General features: G+C 34.9%; 1 protein-coding gene across 7 annotated transcripts in view; it reads left to right on the forward strand.

Moving 5' to 3' along the window:
* Positions 1 to 23,481, forward strand: part of TMTC2 (transmembrane O-mannosyltransferase targeting cadherins 2) — a 537,933-nt gene that overhangs the window by 284,088 nt on the left and 230,364 nt on the right. For all 7 annotated transcript variants that reach the window (XR_014295268.1, XM_082635122.1, XM_082635123.1 and 4 more), the window contains one exon: positions 13,455 to 13,576. Coding sequence is in view for 6 of the 7 variants with exons in the window: in XM_082635122.1 (XP_082491248.1) it covers positions 13,455 to 13,576 (122 nt within the window). In the remaining variant the exon portion in view is untranslated. The remainder of the gene's footprint in view (positions 1 to 13,454; positions 13,577 to 23,481) is intronic.

The following is a 23,481-nucleotide window of genomic DNA, read 5'->3' on the forward strand; positions in this document are numbered from 1 at the left end:
AATATATAAGCAATTTAGGCCATTTCATCTTGGTAATATATCTTGAGAACAAAAAGCCACAATGGGACTTCCCTGGCGGCGCAGTGGTTGGGAGTCCGCCTTCCAATGCAGGGGACACAGGTTCGTGCCCCGGTCCGGGAGGATCCCACGTGCCGCGAGCGGCTGGGCCTGTGAGCCATGGCTGCTGAGCCTGCGCGTCTGGAGCCTGTGCTCCACAATGAGAGAGGCCACAGCAGTGAGAGGCCTGCGTACCGCAAAAAAAAAAAAAAAAAAAAAGCCACGATGTATTCATGGAGTATGAGTCTAGAGTTACAGCCTTGTTGTTGCAGTCTGCAGTCACTATGTTTAGAATAACCTCTGTGTGAAAAAAAAAAAAAAAAAAATCTTCAAGTCACAGGACCTGAGTTGGGGGGTGCGTATAGTGGTGGTAGGATGAAATGGAAATAGTCCATATGGTTTCTGCTCTCATAGAACTTTGTGATTTCACAGTTGGTCTAGTGCTCTTTAGTATCTTTCCTAAATAAGTAAATGCCTATAAATAAAATGGATAATTGTATTACTCTAGCCTCGAGAATATTTTGTTTATAACTATGTAGGCCTACTATGTTGACTGGACCAAACAAACCAAAACAAACAAAACGAACAAAAATCTCAAGCTTTTTTTTTTTTTTTTTTGATATGACACTAGTGTCACAATTTGCATATATATTTATATATCCTTGTTCTTTAAAAAATATGTGTCTATGGGTAACATGCTTTTATCTTAGGGAGAGGTTACATTCTTCCAGGGGAGTTCCATGATAATGATCATTGCTATTTATTACCTCATTTGCCTTTATTTTGATCTTACCATTTCGATTCTCTTATTTCTGATAATTCCTAGATCTTTTTTTATACACATCCCTGTTACTTATGAAATCCTAGCTCAGTGTTAGAAAATATATTTTCCTCCATCAGCCTGCAACTAACAAGTCTTTTACTTACATAGGTTTAAAATTGACAAGATGCTTTTTCCTCACATTCTCTCAGAAAAAAGAAGGAATCTTTTGACTTAATTTTCAGTTTTGTGAAAACGGCTCTTCAATTGTGAGAGATTTCCCCAATTTCATTGAGCTAGTTAGAGAGAACAGTGAAAGAACCAATAAATAGGAGACACAGTGAATTTATTATAACAATTTTTGGAGTAAAGAGCTTGTCCAAATGTTAGAATTTGTATTTTTGAGAAAGAAACTTGTGGAATGAAAAAGTTTTGTCATAAATGGCTACCAGGGACCTTTAGATTCCTTACTCTCATTTAGGTAAGAACTGACAAAGAAGATGTCACATGTACCTCCTGACAACAAAACACAAAAATTCTCACCTGTAAATTTATCCTAACTCTACTCGAAGGATGTATACTCTGCTGAATTCAGTTTAGTAGGTTGGCTGTCAGAGAAGTCTGTTTTTCTCTCAGCCTCTGTATGGTTGGTTTTTTAGTGCATAATTTCTTTTTGTTGGATTTTTCTAGTGTGCACATTTGCGTGTGTGTGTATGTGTTGACCTCACTTTGTTCCCGAATATATTTAGAATAGAAATATTCAGAGTAAATTTTTGATAGGACGGTTCACATGCTTAATGTTTTCTTCTATGACTGGTGGTTCTTAAGTGGATTGCTCAAGGCATTTAGCATGCTGACTGTGAAAGAAATGGTTTTTTAACTGTGTGAGATTTGAACTTCACATCTTTCAAGTGTGGAAGCATTAACACTCCAGTAGTGTTAAGCTTTTTATACCACCTGCTTCCCCTATTTTGAGTTCTGGTGATTTTCCTCTGATTGCTTCCATTGGCACTCTTGAAAATCTGTGAGTCAACCCTTCAAATATGATACAACTGTATAACTGGATTAGCCATTGACCTGTGTACCTCTACAAGAATATTAACTTCTAATTTTTAAGATAAATCTTTTCATTGCATTTTCATTTTTCGTTTGTCAGAAAGGACAAGACCAGGAGAAAGGATAAGACCAGGGCCAGGAGATTTTAGAAATTCATTTTGTAAGATATGGAGCCATTAAGATAAGGAAATATGAGCTTTTGGCTGTATATCAAAAAGAATAAATATATGAAATGTATGTACACAATTTGCTCCTAAAAGTTCATTTCTCATTATAATACTGTAGTGGTTTATTTTTTTTTCTTTTTACCATTCACACTTGATATAAATTCTACATTATGTACTATGGTTACAGACATTAATTTGCTAGGCATTAGTCTATACACTACAAAGGCCAGCCTCCAGTTCAGCTGCATTAAATAGGTAATATATTTTGTTTAAAGTTTCAATTAAACCCAGGACCAGAAGATATATGGTCCCTATGGGGAGTTTGAACATTTTCATGCCAGTGCTGGGATTGCCTAAGGATCATGCTTAGGTCTAGATGTTGCTTGCTTTCCTGGAAATACGATATGAGACAGTTGATTATATTTCACTGCTATTAAAACCACACGAGCCCACCTGTTACATTAATTCATACTTTTGCCAGTTTAGTGGTAAAGGAAAAAAACGAGACTTAAAAACTTTATTTTTAAATTGAGTTATAAGGAAATGAGTGTATTCAAATTAATACCTAATTATATCCTTATTCTCTGATTCCCAAATAATTTCAATATGTTCTGCTTGAAAAATATGTTTTCTGAGGCTTCAATAGAAATAAATGAGAAAAAAGAAGTGTATATTTTACTCTCTTATTGGGCACTATCCACGGAGTGAATCTTTTACTCAGTAATAAATATGGGTTGGATTGTTCTCAGAAAATTAAAGTGATGCTATGTTATACTTGGAAAATTAACTAAATTTCGAATTCTGACATTCTTAAAAGATGCCAATTTTGATGACATTGAGATGAAATGCACATAATCATGAGGAAGAAGAAAATCTTGTATGAAGGATACAATCTTGAAAATCAGTGTCAAGAAAATGATAAATTGTTGCACATGTTTAGAATAGGTCTGTAATACAAATGAAGTTAAAAATTAAATATATTACTAATTGTACATACTTTGCTCTGTGTGTATTTATATCGGCTTTTCCTAATAGGTAGGGAAAAGTTGTTTCCTACTTGAAAATCTTATTTAACTCCCCCATGAACTGTTACTTAGTTGTGATTTTATTTACACTGGGTGAAGCTATTGTCATATTCAAATTGAATAAAGCATTAAAATAGAACATGCAAAGTTTTGTTCCAGATTACAAGTCTTTTTTTTGCCAACATGTGAATTATGAGTATGGGGTTCTGTGAGCTGTTGTAGAATCTTATTTTTAAGTATTCATTAAAAATAGAATGAATTTTTAACTTTTTGATATATCTTAGTAATTAACATTAATATAAAAATTTATAGTACAAAATAAATTATTCATTACATATTATAGAGACATATTGCTTGATCCAGGAATACATATGAAATGTAATCCTAAGAAGATGTGTATAAAACTGAAAATGCTTTTATTATTCTCTTCTGATGTCTTCCTGCAAATATTTATATCCTATTTCTCTGAATACTGTTATTTTCATTAATTCTTTCGAAGCTAGTATAACATTTACTCATTCTTTTTTCTTTTTTCTGGTGTAAGCTTTGGGTTTTTCTAAACACAATTTAGAAGTTCCTTGCATATATTTTTAGTATTCCCTAAATATTCCAGTTGTATTAAGCCGTTTTATTTTATTGCATTGTAATTCTCTTGACGACAGTATTATATTTTTTGGGAGCGGATCATCACCTCCAACGTACACAGGGACACACACACACACAGACACACACACACACACAGTCTCACTTTCTCTTTTTTTGGAAAATCTGAACATTTTATGGGATTGTCTCCAACATTTGTTGATTGATTGCTCTTAGTGATTTATTTCCTTGAAAACATAAAGGAAATTGATTAGCCTAGAGAACTTCAGGGTCCCCAGTTGCAAAAAGAGACATAGTAACATAGGCTCCTGGCTATTTTCCAAGTTAAATTTTGATGGTACATCAGATGTTTCCGGTATATAATACTAGGAACCTTTTTAACTTTCACTGAAGTTTAACCTCTTTCTTCATGATTTGTGATTTTACTTAATGAAACACATTTTCATTTTTTTCCCCTGCGTTTCCTCTCCTTGCTTTAAAACTATGCTTTCTGGCTTCAAGCGTTTCCCCTTAAGTTTGGTGCTGTAAGAACTTGCTAAAGAGTTACGTATTGAACCTTTTCATAACCCTCAGTTTAAGACTTGGATTATATTTCATTTACTTCCAGTCACTCCGCCCCAAAGGAAGAAGTTATAATTGTTAAAGTCTGTTGTCAGATACTAAGTAGCCTTCCTAATTTCTGTAATCATTTTAATTTTTGTCTTTGTCTTTGCCTGCTCTGTTCACTACCTCTTAAGGATTTCCAATCAGGACTAATATATCTAAGGTAACTGGACTCTGTCATCTTTATGGTACCATAATGCTGAAGAAAATATTAGGATGGAAATACAAAAGATTCACAAAATTTGACAGCCAATAGTTACAGCAAGTTTATGACATAAATAAGTAAAGGCCAGACTCCCTAATGTTTCTATGTTAATGCTAATACCGTGAAGTAAAAAGTGAGAATTAAAATCACAGCAAGTTAAACTCTTGACCTAATAGTCTCCTGATGTCATGTGGTTCTGTCTGACCTATAGATTCTAGAAAAAGAAGTTACTTGGAAATTTTTCTTCAGTGACATACTAGGCAAAAATGTAACATCTAAATTCAAGTTGATACATAATGTGATCAGTTATTTCTCAGATATTTATCAAGACTCTGTGGAGCCACTTCTGAACTTAGGTTGGAGGACAGATAAAGAGATGAAGTGTTTTCTCTCTGGCTCTACACATCTCATAGTCTAATTTAAGATCAGGAAGGTTATAATTGGTGAGGTAAGTCCTATAGATACATTAAAAAGATGGGGGACAGACAGGAGTTGGAATAAATGAAGAATTGAATATAATCTTAAATAGGAAAAGTCAATTTTGTAAAAACTGCCATCTTTAATTGATCCCTGGATTATAATTCAATAGCAATAAACATCTCAAAAATTTATCAAAAATTTGACAAAATGATTCTAAAGTTTATCTAGTAGACTTAACAGGAAAATAGAACCAAGAAGGTTTAGAGAAGAATAATGGGTGAGACTTGTTCTACTTGATATTAAAATATTAATATCAATAGAAGCTGTAGTAATTAGAGCAGTGTTGTCCTGGCATAAAAACAGAAAATCTGACTAGTAGGACAGAATGGAGACCCCAGAAACAGATCAAATTTTACTAAATCTTCATAGATAATAGATGTGGAATTAAATATGATTGAGGGAAGGGAGTTTTTATAAAAGCTGATCTGGGAGAATTGATTAACTGTTTGGAAACAATAAAATTAGATATCTGCCTCACACCATATGGTAAAATGTATTTCATGTGGAATAAGTAGCTAATTTTAATCACAAAACTATATAAGTAGAAGAGAATATATGTCCCTATGATGGAGAATAATTTTGTGCAAAATAGATAGTGATTAAACTACAAAGGAAAAGTCAACTTGATTTGCATATGTAAAAATTAAAATAGTCTGAAATGAAAAGCTTTTACCATCTTTTGCCTATTATAAGGAAAAGATAAATGTCTTAATTAAAAATGGTTTAAAAAATGGTTTAAAACCATTAAACAGTGACCCACAATTTTAAAGAATTGCTGGTTAAAATTTTATTTAAAAATTTTGTGAAAATATATGCATTTTCATCAGTTCAAGAATTCTACTGCTATATATATATTCTAAGATAATAAGATAAATTTTTTTTTAAGTAATGACAAAGAAGGATGATAATTGCTGAAGTAGGTGTAGTACCTGCAAAAAAATTGGGAGGGGAATTTGAATACACAAAAAATTGATCTTGAATGAGAAAATATAATTTTGGAAAATTTATCATATTTTTTAATATAGTTTTAAAATGCTAGAAGGAACCTAAATATTTAAAACTAGCAAAATATTTTACTTATAATTGATTTTTTTCAAAATATAAAATAAATTCTGGAAAAACACCAAAATTTTACCAACCACTATCTGATTTAATAAAATTATCATCTTTCAGATTTTCTACAATGAGTAGATATAATGTTAGTAATTAGATAATAAATATAAAAAAACAAAATTTTAAAGGGTTAATCAGGACTTGGGCTAGTCAATCTTGAGTAGATGATCTAGAAAATCCATGAATATGACAGTTCCTTTTTAAACTAACTAGGATATTGTCACTGGTTTATGAAATGACTATGTAAATTCCTGGACAGGGATGAATCTACAAATGATTATATAATTTAGGGGATTAAGGAGTTGTGTAGTCTTAGCCCCTCATTTTGTGAATGATAAACAAAGGTCTTGTCAAATAACCTGTTTGTCTATAACCATACAAAGTTTTAATGGAAAAGTAAGAACTAGAAACCCAGACATCTAATTACTCTTTTGGTATATAATTCATAATTCTGTGCTACATCATAATTATAAATAATTTCAACAGGTAGATGGACAAACCAAGTTAATCAGTCAATTAATTAAAATGTGTTTATTTCATTTTAAAATTATGTGGCAAAATTAGTTCCTAAGGAAAGAATTAAAAGTAACATATAAAAAAAATCATAAACTTGAAGATGGGTAAAGTGCTCATTAAAAGAAAAATGACCAGCACAGAAAAACACTACTTATAAAAACCATCAATATAGGACTTCCCTGGTGGCGCATTGGTTAAGAATCCGCCTGCCAATGCAGGGGACACGGCTTCAAGCCCTGGTCCAGGAAGATCCCACATGCCACAGAGAAGCTAAGCCTGAGTGCCACAACTACTGAAGCCTGTGCGCCACAACTACTGAAGCCCGCGCGCCTAGAGCCCGTGCTCTGTAACAAGAGAAGCCACCACAATGAGAAGACCGCGCACCACAATGAAGAGTAGACCCCGCTCACTGCAACTAGAGAAAGGCCACGCACAGCAACGAAGACCCAATGCAGCCAAAATAAAGAAAGAAAACAAAATAAACCTGATATCTTAAATGGAATAGAAGCATTTCTTAAAAATGGAATGATTACGTTAGTGACCAGCCAAGTCCTTAAGCTGGGAGAGCTTAGAAATTAGACAGATTACCATAGAACGCCTGACCTTCAGGCAAAGTATCCTAAAACACTTGCAATATTGACAATCAGATGCTTTCACCATATCAGCAGCAGAAAGCCTACTAGAAATCATGTAGGGCTATTTTCTGAATGCTCCTATTCTTTACAGGCCAGAAAAACGCTATAACCTACGTGAGCCCTTTTACAAAGGTAGCATTTCTCCCCAGTGTGTTGGTGTCACTGTATTTTACAAACATTCTTCTGAAACTTTTAGAACTTCTGAACTTATAGCTAGGCACATGCAATTCAGTGTTGTTCACACCTTTTGCACTCATGTTTCATTGTTCACTGTGATTTTGCTCATTACCATCTGTTTTATTATTTACTTGATAATTTTCTTCATTCTAAAACATATCTATGAAATCACATTTTAAAACAGATTAAATGTAATTTATAAGTACTAAATTAAAACAATTTTTGTGTTGTTTCATGTGCACCTAAAAATCAAACTTTGGAGAATACTGATAAATATATTTCTCTCAGAAGATTGTAAGTACCATGAAGGCAAGAATGAATGCTACCTCATTAGCCTTTAGGTTTACCATCATATGCATTATCCATGTTGGCTAACTGAAATTGATATGCAAGATATGTATTTAAGGATTTTTTTTTTTTTTTTTTTGCTGAGCCACGTGGCATGTGGGATCTTAGTTCCCTGACCAGGGATCGAACCTGTGCCCCCTGCATTGGGAGCATGGAGTCTTAACCGCTGGACCACCAGGGAAGTCCCTATTTAAGAATTTTTAAAAAGAGATTTAACAATTAGTGTAAGAATTAAGAAAGGGGTGATTACTTTTGGTAAAAACAAAAAAAACAAAACAAAAAAAAACCATTTTTTTAAGTTGGGGAGGAGGGATAGATTGGGAGTTTGGGATTGACATGTACACATTGCTTTATTTAAAATAGATAACCAACAAGGACCTACTGTATAGCACAGGGAACTCGGCTCAATATTCTGTAATAACCTAAATAGGAAAAGAATTTGAAAAAGAATAGATGTATGTATAACTGAATCACTTTGCTGTACACCTGAAACTAACACAACATTGTTAATCAACTATACTCCAATATAAAATAAAAATTTAAAAAAATAGGGAATTTGGAGGGTGGAGGAATTGCATAAGGTGGTCAAAAGATACAAACTTCCAGTTATAAGACAAAGACGTACTAGGGATGTAATGTACACCATGATGACTGTAGTTTACACTGCTATATGATGTATTTGCTTAGGGAGTAGATCCTCAAAGCTCTCATAACAGGGAAAAAGCATTATTTTGTATCCATATGACATGATGGGTATTAACTAACCTTACTGTGGTAATCACTTCACAATATATATGTCAAGTCATAATGCTGTACACCTTAAACTTTTACAGTGCTGTATGCCACTTATATCTAAATGAAGCTGAAAAGAAAATAGGGGATCTAAACTGAATCTTAACATAGAAATATATTCTCTTGAGCAAGGGCAGGAGAAACAAAAGGTAACACTAGCAGGTAGGGGTAGTATGTACCCCTACATGCTCTATTCTTTATCTGATAGCTGGAGCTGTCCAGTAACTTGAAACATGAAAATTAGTGAGATCTGGACTCTTACATCATCAATAATCCAGCATTCTTTCCTTTAAGGAGTTAGTCTTTGCCTGGATTATTTAGATTCAGGGCTTTTTAGGGAGGAAGAGTGACATTATTTGTTCTACATCTGAAACTGGCTTATATCTGCCTGAAGCCAGCCTGGAGACATCGAAATCCCTTTTGTCTGTGAGTGAATTGGAAATAAATCTGGGTGATGAACCTGATCACTACATCATCACCCTGCAAATCTTTGAATTCTTACGAAGGTACCTCTATTATGTCATTTTTGTGTGTGTGTATGTAGAGTGAGAAAGAAAAATAGTCATCATTGCTTCTTTCCTCCTGGGTAGTATAAACATTTTTTTTCTATTATTGTAAGTTAAGAAGAATTATAGTACCAGAGAAGATGACTTAACCCTCCTCCCTCCACCCCATTCCCGATCAAGTATCTTCATTCCCTTCCTTATTGAATTGACTGAACTTTCTTTTCTTGTGGCCATTTCCTTTATGGAATTTTTGTGATTTTAATATTTTAATCAAGCTTGAAGGATTACATGTATACCATTCTCTCCTAATACTGAATCCACTAATGGCACTTTTTGCAGTTATTTTATCCCTTCTCTAATTATTTTTTTATAGTATTTGGACAGAGTGTAATAGTAGAAAGAAAAAGAGAGAATCCAATCTGAATCCTGAATCTGTCATTTGCTTGTTTTTAAACACTGAGCAGGTTGGTTAAGCTCAATGACCCATAGTCACTTCATTTGTAAAATGAGACCAATACTAATTAGAGTGTAGGAATAATGTAAAAAGTATAAAGATAATGGGGGGTGGGTGGGAGGGAGGCCCAAGAGAGAGGGGATATATGTATACATATAGCTGATTCACTTCATTGTACAGCAGAAACTAACACAACATTGTAAAGCAACTATACTCCAAATACATATATATATATATATATATATATATATAATACTTTAGTAGGTATTCAGTAAGTAATAAACTTTATATAGTAGGTAGCTTGATGCATTGGCAAAAAGTATGGGCTTTCCAGGCATTCACACCTTTTAAGATAGGATTATTAACTGTTCAAGTCACTTATTATTCCTGTTCCTTCCTCCACATTCACAAATGAGTGTTCTAACCCCTTATATGAATTAGAAATGAGAAATATGAGGCTCCTACCTTGGCAGTGCCAGGGATATAGCAAGTACTTGGTCTTGTATTGTTTGTTGCCTGAATCTTTATTGAGTTGCCTTTTAAACACATTTAAATTCATCCATGATCATTTTCTTGCATTTTAGGTTTTGCATCTTGATTTTTTTTTTTTTTTTTTTGCGGTACGTGGGCCTCTCACCGCTGTGGCCTCTCCCGTCGCGGAGCACAGGCTCCAGACGTGCAGGCTCAGCGGCCATGGCTCACGGGCCCAGCCGCTCCGCGGCATGTGGGATCGTCCCGGACCGGGGCACGAACCTGCGTCCCCTGCATCGGCAGGCGGACTCTCAACCACTGCGCCACCAGGGAAGCCCTACATCTTGATTTTATTACCACTTTTATGGGCAGTTTTGTGTTAAGGTTAACCTTAGGACTAAAGTACATCTTATATGTTACATATTTCTCTCTTAATAATTGAATAAAAGTAGGAGGCAGAAACGTTTTTAAAGGTCAACCGTGGATTATTATTTCTCTTCCTTATTCCTTTAATTCAATAGAGAAGCCCAAGGCAAAGTGAAATGAACTTGATGGCCAGTGTATCATAGCTAGAAAACAACTTTCCGTGAGTGAAGCAGAGTATAATTTTCACCTGAGCTGGAGACTTGGAAAGTTTGTGATTGTTCACTACCAACAGGTTAGCAATGCACTGAGGTCAGGTCGTCCTGGGTTTGAATTGCAGTTTTACCACTTGCTACATTTATGGTTTTGTGTGTTTGATTTAGCCACTGTGCTTTTCAATTTTCTTATCTGTAAAATCCAGGTAATTAAGGATGTTCCTTAGTTTAAAAAATGAGATACATAAGCAACTAATGTAGAGATTGAAAATATGTTTCATCTCACAAACCTAATTTGAAAAGTTAGTTAGTACTGGCTGAATGAGGGTGATGCGGTAAGGCCCCTTGTGGGGCTAAGTGAGAAAACATTCTGTGTGCCCAAAGGTATAGAATGGGAGGAGTGGCTGCATGTAAGTCAGACATTTGCTCCCTGTAGCTTGCTACCTTACTTTGTAATGAACATTCAATGAATGTTATTGTCATTGTTATTACTGAGATGCACTGAATGGTTACTTGAAGTTTTTCTAAGTTGTAATGAATAGTACCTAAGTAAGCTAGTTATTTACATTTTTCATATACTTGCCAAGATGCATTATGGCATTATATTTCTTATTTGTGGTCCTTTGGTATTTCTCCACCTCACAAGCTTTATAACTTAATAAGTTGCTTATGAGTCCTTACTGAACAAAATAGTTCAACCTAAGTAGTTAGCAAATTAATAATATTTCATTTCAAAATGGGTTTTAATCATGATAGATTTCTGACTTGGAAAAAAATAGTGCACTGTCTGAAATGATTTTTTAAAAATCAGACACTTAATATAAAGATTTGAATCTTGAAAGCACCCTGGAATTGGGGTTCTCCTGCACTCTCTTTCTGTACAGGTAACTTACCTGTTACTATTCTACAAGTTAGTTGAATTTTTAATGAATGAAAAGTAGAAGCCATATTACATTCAATAATTGTAGAACTTCTAAAAAGTTATCTATGAGCACTTGAAGACCCAAAGTAGAATTTCAGGTCAATTCCAAACAGAACCTATAATGCAGACCCATCTTTCAGCTCTAACTCTGAAATTAGTATGTGTTTTCTTCTGGCTTTAGAATCCCTTTTAGAGATAAATAGTTGGATTTGGTTTATCATTAATTGCTTTACAATTTTTAATATTCAGGATTGTGCATCTTTTCTGTTATATAAATCATATCTAGTACCGTTTTAGTATTAAGAAGTGGTTCACTCTCCCTAAGGAAAATTACTATTTGTTTTGTTTGGAAGTATTTATTGGTTCAACATGCCAAAAAGAAAATTGTATGACATTGTTTCACTTATTAGGAGATAGTATAATTAAAAAATATAATTATCGCAGAAACATGTAAAAATTTTTTTAAATCCATGCCTAATCCTACCACTCTAACAACTATGAATATTTTGTATATTTTATTCTAGTTTTTGGTCTTTGCTTCAGGATTTCTTGCATCTCACCCTGAGCATTTGATTCAGTCTAACCAATTTCTTCTTAAATGCGAACACATTTTAAGCTTTAGGAAAAAAATTTTTTTTCGAGCTATCATTTTTATGATAATGTAGTTTAGTGACTTTTCTCAGAACTAGAAACACATAGATGTGTGTGAGTGGTACCTACACTTTTATGCATGTTACTTATAATTTGTCACCAATATTTTTACTAACCGGTCAAGCAAAGGGCACTCAAAAGGTCAGGAGACGCAAATCAATTCATCAGACATTTCTATTGACAGTGCTGTGCTAATGCAAAAAGAATTTGATTAAAGTAAAAGGAAGCTAGCTCTTCCTTTGAAGCAAAGATGTACAACCAGTGTGGGTAACACATTTAGGAGAAGCCTCTGCTTATTCCTCTAAATGGAAAAAGCCATCATAGTTATGATTAGTTAAGCTATAAGAGTCTGCTTGAAAAATAATGCAGGTCACCAGTCTGTTGCCTGGTCTCAGAAATTAAGTAGCTTCAACATTTGCAGTGTTTATTATAACTATAATATTTAACTTAAATACACAAATCATCTTAAAATATACTTTTACCATCAGGTGAATATTCTTTCATATTCTGAGCATAGAAGGGAGAGAGGGATGATAATAAGCCGGCAACTGATACACTTTTGGCTTTATTTCCAATTTTTTTCTCTTGCTTGGCTGTTAGTGAAATGCTATTTGGTGGGCAAAATTTGTGTAATTTGAAAGAAAACAGCTGATGGCTGAAAGGCCTTAGACTAGCTTTGTACATGGTGATGGGCATGCTAAATAACTGTCATATATTCACTGGATTTTCCAAAGGAAACTGGTAAATTTTATTTACTTATTAAAATATAAAATACAAATAATTTCTGAAAAAAACTAAAATCTAGCACCAATGCTTAAACCCAAATATTTTTAACTCCTTCATTTAATCTTACTTTTCTCAACAAGGTTGTCAACCTTAGAGGGTAGGACCTTGAACTTCTGTTGTCTAGGTCCTGCATAATACTCTCCAATTAGTAGTTATTCTATAAATACTTGAGTGTCTGAAGGAATGAATGAATGTGAATAAAAAAGAACAAATGATTGTACATAAGAAAGACCCAATCTTAAAAAAAAAGAAATGGTGACAAAGCACATATTCTTGGGAGTTAGATGTTTCTAAGTTAAAAAAAATCAAACCTTTATCATGTACTACATTTTTGAGTTTTAGGCATTTCACTTAATTTCTCCAAACACAAGTTTTCTCATCTGTGAAATAGACATGATGGTGACTTTTGGGGAATCAAATGAGGTAACGGATGAGAGTACTTGCCACAGAATCTGAAAATGTGTGGAATATAAACATGATGATGTGATCTGTTGCAAATGTTTGTGGAAAGCTGTATCCTCATACTGATTTCCATGATTCTCTTGCCAGGTGAAGCATACATGCGACTAAGCAAGCTCCCTGAAGCAGAGCATTGGTATATGGAATCACTGAGATCCAAGACCGACCACATCCCTGCTCATCTCACCTATGGGAAACTGCTTGCTCTAACAGTGAGTAACTCCCTTTCTCACCCTTTAGAAACTGGTTCTGCCTGTGCAGACTGAGGCAGATAGGGTTTGAGGTACCGGTTCCTGGCCAGTTAACCCAGATTGTTAGGATTTAATGATGATAATACTAAGTTAGAACTCTGTACAGAAAAATGCATTCCTTTGGCTATGGGGTTTGCCATAGATAAAATGTGATATGTATCCTTTTTTTTTTTTTTTTTTTTGCTTTATAACAAATTTAATCAGTTATACATATACATATGTTCCCATATCCCCTCCCTTTTGCGTCTCCCTCCCCCCCTCCCTATCCCACCCCTCCAGGCGGTCACAAAGCAACGAGTTGATCTCCCTGTGCTGAGTTGATCTCCCTGTGCTATGCGGCTGCTTCCCACTAGCTATCTACCTTACGTTTGGTAGTGTATATATGTCCATGCCGCTCTTTCACTTTGTCACAGCTTACCCTTCCCCCTCCCCATATCCTCAAGTCCATTCTCTAGTAGGTCTGTGTCTTTATTCCTGTCTTACCCCTATGTTCTTCATGACATTTTTTTTTCTTAAATTCCATATATATGTGTCAGCATACAGTATTTGTCTTTCTCTTTCTGACTTACTTCACTCTGTATGACAGACTCTAGGTCCATCCACCTCATTACAAATAGCTCAATTTCATTTCTTTTTATGGCTGGATATGTATCCTTGATGTAACTTAATTGAAATGTATAAATGGAGAACTCCAAATGTGTGATTATATAATGAACTTGTGAAAATAATAATATTTGTATAATGACTATGTTCTCCAAGCCTGTGTTAACCCCAGATTGGCTTTAATGTGGAATTAAGTCTGATTCTTTCCAAAAAGCCAGCATTATATAAGATAACTGCGTGTGTGTCCATCACTGTCACCTAGAATTTCTACTAATTGGAAATCATTCTGTAAGAGAAGTGGAGCCATCATTTGGCCACCCACTATGTGACAAACTCTCTTGGCCACATTTCTGTGAAAGTGGTATTATTCAAAGCATAAGAAATTGTTGATATTCTACCTTTGTGACTTACAAAAACTGTAATTTTATGTGCCTCAAAGTAATATTAATGTTTTTATTTTATACAATCAGGGATTGTTCAGAATATTTAACTAACTTTTCACCCAGCTAATAAGTGGTACAACTAGCCTCAATCCTAATCTGAATCTCTTATCTGTGTTATTTTAGTTATATCCCTTAATCTCTCTCCAATATTACTAAAAATAAATGAACACTAGCAAAACGTAGAGCAAATGGTCAGGAAAGTGATTGCTAAGTGAATTCTTAGAAGGGTGTCTTATAATTATTTAAAAATAATAACATTTTTATTTCCCACAGAAGATGATAAGCTAAACACTTAAAAGTATTATGTATCTATTCTAAGATACCACTACAATGTTACTAAAGAGATTATATAGGCAGACTAAGTAACCAGAAAGCATCCCACTAAAAAATATCTAGATATGCCTAATAAACTACAACAGATATGCTCTTAATGCATGGCTGAGCTCAAGGTGTAGAAAGAGAATTTCCCAGGGATGGAAATGAAGCAATAACTAAACACCAGAACAGTAAACAATCGGCTGTTCCTACAGCTGATTTGGGATAGTTTACCAGTTGCAACAACCCATGGGAAGGATCTTATTGTTTGTTTTCCTTCTTGTTGGAATAAGAGACAAAACCTTGGACCAACAGAAAGCCAGGAATTAGATGCCTAAATAAAGCAGGAAAGTTCATATCCTCAGTGAAAGAATAATGTAGAAAAAGTTCACATACTGATACAAGAGGGCAGCATGAAAGTTTGTCTGTCTCAGCATGGAATCTGAAATATTTGCAGAGAATTTGTCACTATCATCCTCCCTTTACCAGGCTTTGGGTTTTGAATTTACTTTACTTGAATGATCAGGGAATTCCTAGGCCAAGAAATTAAAGTCAGTCCACTAAAATCTCTAGCTGAAGACGTTACTGAAGGTGTCCTCTGAAAGAACACAGTTAAATCTAGAAAGAGTTGCTAAGTGGGGAGCAAAAAGACTGGTGAACAAAGAAATGGTGATTATGTGGGTAAATCAGAATAAACTTTTACTTAATAAAACTATTGAGAAGGAATAACCTCACAGGAACAATCAGAATGGGAGGGGAGATGAAATTTAAACTGATTTTTGGAAGTCATAAAGTAGAAAGAGGTATTACAACTGATTTGTCAGAACAGAGTAAACCACCATCTAAAGGGAGTTTGGAACGGGATAACAATGAGAAGAAAGCTGGAGAGACTCAAGACGTGGCGGCAGCTGGCATAGAAGAGAGTGAGTTAAGGAGTATAAAATAGGGTAATGAGTTCTAACTTACATATGCGGCAGTCAAGTTTCTCCCCATGTGCACAGTGCTAGCCAGTAGGCACTCACCTCCAAGTGGGGAAGGGGTGCTCACAGTGGTGGAGCAGTTGGGTGAGAGAGCTCTATGACTCAGGAACAGCTTGCCCAGTCAAAGGTGGAATGCAGAGGGGACTGAAAAGAGGATTGATTGAATGTTTTCCAGGGGAGTACTCAGATTGTCAGTACCGCTCCCCTGCCACCCGCAGAACACAAGCTACACAAAGTTCGTACCCCCTCAGCAACGCACATACATTCACCTCCCCCCACAAGAAATGGTTGCATTCTTATCTGGAGAAACTGAATCACCGTAGGGAAAAGATTTCCATATACCTACCCTTGGAGGTCCCTGAAAATGACTAGCTCCCAAACCAGACAAACAAAAGTGACTCCAGTCTAGAAAGCATACTTATGCCTAAGGAGTTCATTCAGCTTTTATTACTTTTAAATAACAATGGGCAACCAAGGATCATCAGTCATATTAGGAAAGCCTCAAATGTAAAAGATTGGAACTGAAACAAATGATTAGCAAAAGGAAACTGAAGGAAACAAAAGAAAAAAAAATCCTTAGAGATGGTAATATAGTGTTTTGTGAAGTGCAGGATGCCATAAAAAGTAAATAATGAAAAAACAAGAAAGAGCTTTTAGAAGTTAAAAAAAAATGATGGCAAAACAATTTTCATTTGAAGTATAAGAAAATAAAGGTGAGTAAATGTTTTCATACATAAACATAAAGATGAAGAAAAAATATATGAAAGAAGAAATTATGAAATAAATTAATATGGGGGCCCAAAAAAAGAAGGAACAGAGAAAGGGAAAGAACATTACTTAGAATTGGAGGGTATAAGTTGCCGTTTTGGCCGTCTATAGGATCATAATATGTCTAGTTTAATCAGTTAGAAAAAAATTATTTTACCTTATGAAAACCTGTTCCATTTCCTATTCTGGTAGGCTGATAATTCACACAGCTCCATATAAAAATGTAATTCATATATAACTTGGGCCTCAACTACTGTCTTTGAGATGTCCTTATAGAATTCAAATGGAAACATTTTTAATTAGATTGAGAAATGGCCACCTTCAAAGAATCTAAAAGTTTCAAATGCCTGATTTACCTCCCCGCCAAAAAAAATCATTTAGAAAAAAAACACTGAATGCTTAAATGTACTTAATTCTGAATATACCTAGATTGTGACACTAGTTTGGATATAGAAACTACGTGTCTTTTAAAATTTTTGTTCCTTCTTCTTTTCACGCCTGAATAATTTGTTTCCTGTACCAAAAATATGGTTTTCCAGGCTGCTTTATTTTTCAGAATGTATTTTTAAAAACAAGATTTAGCAGCTTTAATTTACTGAAACATATGGAAGGAAGGGAGGGAAAGACATGTATTACAATCAAATTTTAATCCCCCCCCCAATCAAGAGAACTTTCACAGTTTCTGACTTGCTGATTAGATGAAATACAAATCCTATTATGGAATGGCTTAAACTCAAAGTGCCAAAAACTGCACAACCGTCCTTAACAGTCTCTTTTTGAATTATGAGATTTGGCAAATTTCTGATCCCAGTGGATTGCTTTTGTCTAATTTTGGGTTTCTTGGCCTGGTAATATGCCATTGACTTAACATGGAATTGGCAAGGTAGAAAATGCCGCACATTTGACTTCTGAGTGTTTTAAATATAAAATATTATAAAATGGAATTGGCTATTACTCTCAAGGGAAGAAGAATAGAAATGGAATTGTGTTTTTACTGTTCCATCAAAACTGACCAAAGGCAAAATATGTAAAACTGACGTGCAACAAAATTAGACTTTGACTATAGAGTAGGACTTCATATAAAGAATTACATTTTTCTGAGACAAATTAGATAAAAAATTGATTATTGGTGCTTTTATTATAGCCAGTGGAATGATTCACTCAAAGCATTTTTGTACAAAATTTTCTTTAAGAATTTGTAGTATTTATAGTATTTAGAAAACTTCAAAAAGATTTGGAATTTCCCAGAATGCTCTGACAAATTCCATAGATCAAATCCTTTTTTATTTCTCTGACAGAAATGTCCCTTTCCTCTCTTTACCTGTTCAAATTTTATTTCCTCTGTGAAGTCTTGCCTGAGTCTTTCAAGCAATTATTTTTTTCCTTTCTCTGTACTTCCATGGCACTGGTTTCAGTATCTCTATAATAGCACATTTTAGATTGAATGGCAGACATAAATCTATGTCTTTTGACCCTGGACATGGGACAGGGACTAAGTCTTAACTTATCTTTTTATATCTTTAGTATATGGCATTTCAGTATCTTCATAACTATCCCTGTACCCTCCTTTTGCATTTCCCTTGTTAAGTTACATAAGGGCTGGGCATAGGTCATTTTTCCCCCCAGTTTTATCTAGATATAATTGACATATAGTACTGTATAAGTGAAAGGTATACAGGGTGCCTGACTTTTTAATATTTCTGTTTCCCTAGCCTGATTCTCATGTCCTCATTAGTACCTTCATTTTGCCAACACATGTATTGAGATTTGTTAATCCATGCTAGGCATCACTCTAATTCCCAATGATATATACTGAATAAATGAATGAGAGTGGCATGATTGTAGAGTGGATACAGTGTAATCTTCCAAGACCCTGGAAGGGGAGGTGGTCACAAGAGGACTGTACATCTCTTGAGTGCCTGTGATTGATATATGTTATTTCATGAAGCTTTACAATGAGTACTGTCCTCTTTTTATAAATGAGGAAACTGAGCTTCAAAGATTTAAGGAATGTCCCCAAGAATAAATAAGCTACTAAATAGTGGAATTGGATACGTCCTCAAGGATTTCTGAATTAAGCATCATTAATTTTCATTCTATATTAAATAATTTTGTGTGGAGCTTTTTCCCCCCTTTTATAATTGATCAGAGATTCTAAAAGGAAGTTAGTACTCCTGCCTCCCCATTTTTTTTTTTAACTAAATTTATTTTTAATTTTTTGGCTGCGTTGGGTCCTTGTTGCTGCACGTGGGCTTTCTCTAGTTGTGGCGAGCAGGGGCTACTCTTCGTTGCAGTGCGTGGGCTTCTCACTGCCGTGCATGGGCTTTTCATTGCGGTGGCTTCTCTTGTTGCAGAGCACGGGCTCTAGGCACGTGGGCTTCAGTAGTTGTGGTACGCAGGCTCGGTAGTTGTGGCACACGGGCTTAGTTGCTCCGCAGCATGTGGGATCTTCCCAGGCCAGGGATTGACCCTGTGTCACCTGTGTTGGCAGGCGGATTCTTAACCACTGTGCCACCAGAGAAGTCCCATCCCCATTTTTTATAACTTATTTTTAGACATTACCTCTAAATGCTAGTTTAGTTTGAATGGGTAAACGCATTTTTATTATTAGGCGTTATAGGTCATTAACTAAGGGTTTTGGCTATTGGCAAAACTTTTAACTTTTAACATTAACTTTTGGCTATTGGCACTTTTGGGTCCTACATTACAACTCAAATACAAATGTTCCAGGGTACCCTAGAGAATAGTTTGTTCTGCTTTAGGGTCACTGGTAACCTCCATGGTTACATATAGCTGGGCCTGGGTGACATCTCTTTAGAATATATGGAACTTTCATACCAATGTCATATCCAATTAAAATACTAAACACAAGCTCTCTTTAAAATTGATTTATTCCTTGTTTGAACTTTGTTACCTAGGGCTAATGCCATGAATTTGAAATTGGGCATGCATTAAGAGAGAAAAGAAGGAATAGCATTTCCATTATTATGGTGTTTCAGATGGTTTTATAGTTGTTTCTAAACCCATGTGTGTTCTCTAGTTGTGTGTACATCTTTACTTTGATTTTTTTTTTTTTTTGGTCCTCCTTCTTTTTGTCTTTGTTCAATTTATTTCAGCCATATATTTTACAGTTTTTGTGAGCCAGTAAAATTAATATTGACTTAAATTGTAATAAAAGCAACTTGGCTGTTAGCTTCTTTTCCAGATTTAGGTTAGTAAAAGAGAAGGAAGGATATGGGAGACTCTGACAGTAATTCTTGATGCAGCAAACCTTTATTTTGGCTACTGTGTGGAAATACTGAGCCAGATTTCTGTGTCTAGCCAAAGTTAATTGGGCTACGTAAAACTCCAGTTGTGAAAGTACTTGAAGTTCCATGGAAAAGCTCCATACCCCAGGCTAAAATGGTGGCAGTGTAGTCTATCTGGAGTGCAGCGCTGTGTGTTTCCTTGGGCCTTTTGTCATAATCATTACTATTTAGAGCTGAGATTATTTTTCCATTTGCTCCTCTTTAAAGCAAAGCTCTTCCCGTTTTGCACGTTGACTAACATTTAGGTTCCTTTGTTTTATTATAATCAGTGCACAGTCATGTTTGGATTGGAGGGAGCAGGGAACAAAAAATTTTCCTGTGACACTCACTGAATGATTATTACGGATATATACCATTGAAGTTGCAAATTTATTCCGTGAAAAGAGAAGGCATATATCACATATATCATGCCACTGAAATATTAGATAACATATAGAAGAAAATTTAATGTAGTGCTCAGCTAAACATTTTGTATGAAATTGCCTCATCTAAACTTTATGATTTAGCATTCTGGGTGTTATCATTGTATTATTTTTACTCTGAAGCATAATGAATCTGATAGTTCTTTTTTATGTATTTTGATATACAGAATCAATCTTTTTTTTTAATTGAGGTATCTTTATAGAATCGATCTTGTAATTACGCTATTTGTTGCCACTGAGTGACCCAGGAATCCAAGTATCTCCAAAGTATTCCAGAGTTTTATTCTGCTTTTTTATGTCAGTTACTAAAAGTCATTGTCACAGATATTTTCTTTTGCCAGAAGTAACATTATTCTCAGAAATAATATTCTCAGAATAGTAATATTTGCAGAAATAATAAAATCAAAATACTAAAATTCTCAGGCATTGAAGGTCATGTGGAATAATTCTACCTGCTTTCTATCTACATATCATGATGCTACGTTTGAAAAGAAATGTTAGCTTTTTACTTAGGGGTAGATAGGATGCTGCTGCTTTGAAACTAACTTAAACTTCATTGTTATTTTGTTTGGTTTCTGTATTTGGTCTGTAGTTAACATTTAGTGCAATTTAAATAGCCCAGCAAAAATATATAAATAAACAGCCCAGCAGGCTCAGGCCTCAAAATCCCCCAGGACTCTGCTATCCCATGTTATTGGAGGGATGCAGATGGAGAAGCCGTATGCCCTTAAATATAGCTTGGCTTTCTTGCAGGACTCTAAAAGAGCAATCCTTTATAAAGACCTGACTTCAATATACATTTTCTGAACCTGAACGTTGTGTCATGTTCTGTAATAAACAGTGGTGATACAAAGACCAGCAGGGCATTTCTTTGGTCTCAGGAAGACCTCAGTGTATTCTCTTTAGGGGGAATTATAACAACTATCTATAGTTGCTTCACTGGTGGGCTACCATGCTTAAGACTGGTGGAAATGGTTTTTGTTTCAGAAAGGACAATTATACAGGTACCTTAATCTTATTTTCCTTTTAATTTTTATTAGAGGCATGGGATTCCACACCACTTAGTAGGTATTTTTCTCCCATTTTGCAGTCCTTTAATTTGTTACATGAGCCCATTGATAACACGAAATGACTTGGCATCACGATTTCCAGCTTGTTATCCTTTCTGCTACATCATGTTGACTCTCCTGTCATGTGATCAAGCATGAACACATTTTAATGTGAGTTAAACTCTGTTTGTAATTTATGTTTTATATTTTCCTAGTTTGATCATTGTTTAATAGAAGCAATTTTGAGTATCTTTCCTTGTTAAAACATCCTTGTCTAAGCCCCTGTTTACCTTTGAAAAAGGTGGTACTGACCGCATACATTTTCAAAAGCAAGAATCTTTCCTCCCAAGGGGTTGGATCAACACTTCACAAAAAAAAAGTTGCCTATTTTTTCCTGTAGCCTCTGGATGTGTATACATATATTCATACACACAGATATACACACACACACAGAGGCATATATATAAAGGAAGCCACGTCTGTTCTAAGATGTGAAAGTTTTCATTTTTGCAGCCTCGTAAATAGGTTTATCAGCCCATCCATGAACATGTTTACAAACCCATGACATTTTGGTCATTCCCCCTTATATTCATCTATATCGCATATGAGGCCACTTGAGCCTCAGCAGCCTGAAGCATGACATCTGCAGACTTGTAGATTTTATCCTTAGTTTTTTATTAAAATTATACTTCTTCCAAACAATAGTTAATTCTGAGTTCAACTTCTTTTTTTCCCCAAGTCCTGAGCTTCTAGGACCATCTGAACTTCTCATTCATTTCCTATCTCCCTTGACATCAATCCTCATCTCTTGCTTTCCTACTTAAAAAGAATTAAATATTACCTACAAGGTGGCCCCTGACCCTGCCGCTTCTGTGATCAGGTTAATCAGAGTACTTCCTGTAGTTAGCTCGTACTCTTCATCATGCAGTGAACTAGACATTGTGAATATGCTATTCTGATATTTCTCACATAATCCCACGATCTAGGTACCTACTCTAGAGAGAGAAAACTGTGGTTCACAGAGGTTCAGACCTGTGTCCAAAGCCTCTTGCATTATACTCCGTTTTTCTAAAAGCTGTACTTAAATTTCTCTTTAACCTTTTGTTAATTATGAGCAAATATGGATATATGGTGCCTTGTGCGCATAAATGCCTAACTTCAAAATGTGTAAAAATTGATTTTTAAAGAAAATCTTTATTCAGTTTTTAGATTTTCTTAGAATGCAGTTCTGAAGTGAAAAGACAACTTCCGTGTATATCATTAAATTAAAGAAGAATTTTAACATGGGTAATTCAAAAAAGGATTTAGGTATCTATATATGTGAAGTAACAAGAAAATAGTGAAGTTGAAAGTTGAATTTTTAATTTAGATACGGTTTACAGGGTGTACCTTATATGGTGTGTAGTTTCTCTTGTATTTTAAGTCTTGAAGGAAACATTATGATATTCCAAACTGAACGGGAGCACAAGGTCAGAAGCCTGAGTGAAGTGACTGCTGACCTTTACCTGGTTAACTTTTAACTGGTAGATAGTGAGTTGAAGCCAGAGCACCTGAGCACATACCTGCCTAAAATTTATTTAATAAATGTATTTATTTCTTCTCACAGTGAACAGCATAATTCCTTTAAAAGACTTAAAATTGCAGGACTCTTATTTCTGAGGTGTAATTGAGGCTCTTTGTCAAAAGTGACAGGATGGCGTACGTTCTTGAGCTGACACTATAATTCAGTGTGCATTGTAGTAACAATACTTTAGGTGGAAGATGGTAACATGAAGGAGGATTGACACTTAATATGACCCTTTGGTCCCTTTGACATTAACCATGTGGCACTGGGTTTAATACTTTAGGTGGAAGATGGTAACATGCAGGAGGATTGACACTTAATATGACCCTTTGGTCCCTTTGACATTAACCATGTGGCACTGGGTTTAAGATGGGCACTGGCCATTAAATAATGCCATGTATTATAATGCCATAT

The sequence above is a fragment of the Mesoplodon mirus genome (genome assembly GCF_964341445.2).
Source record: "Mesoplodon mirus genome assembly, chromosome: 11".
NCBI classification, from domain to species: domain Eukaryota; kingdom Metazoa; phylum Chordata; class Mammalia; order Artiodactyla; family Ziphiidae; genus Mesoplodon; species Mesoplodon mirus.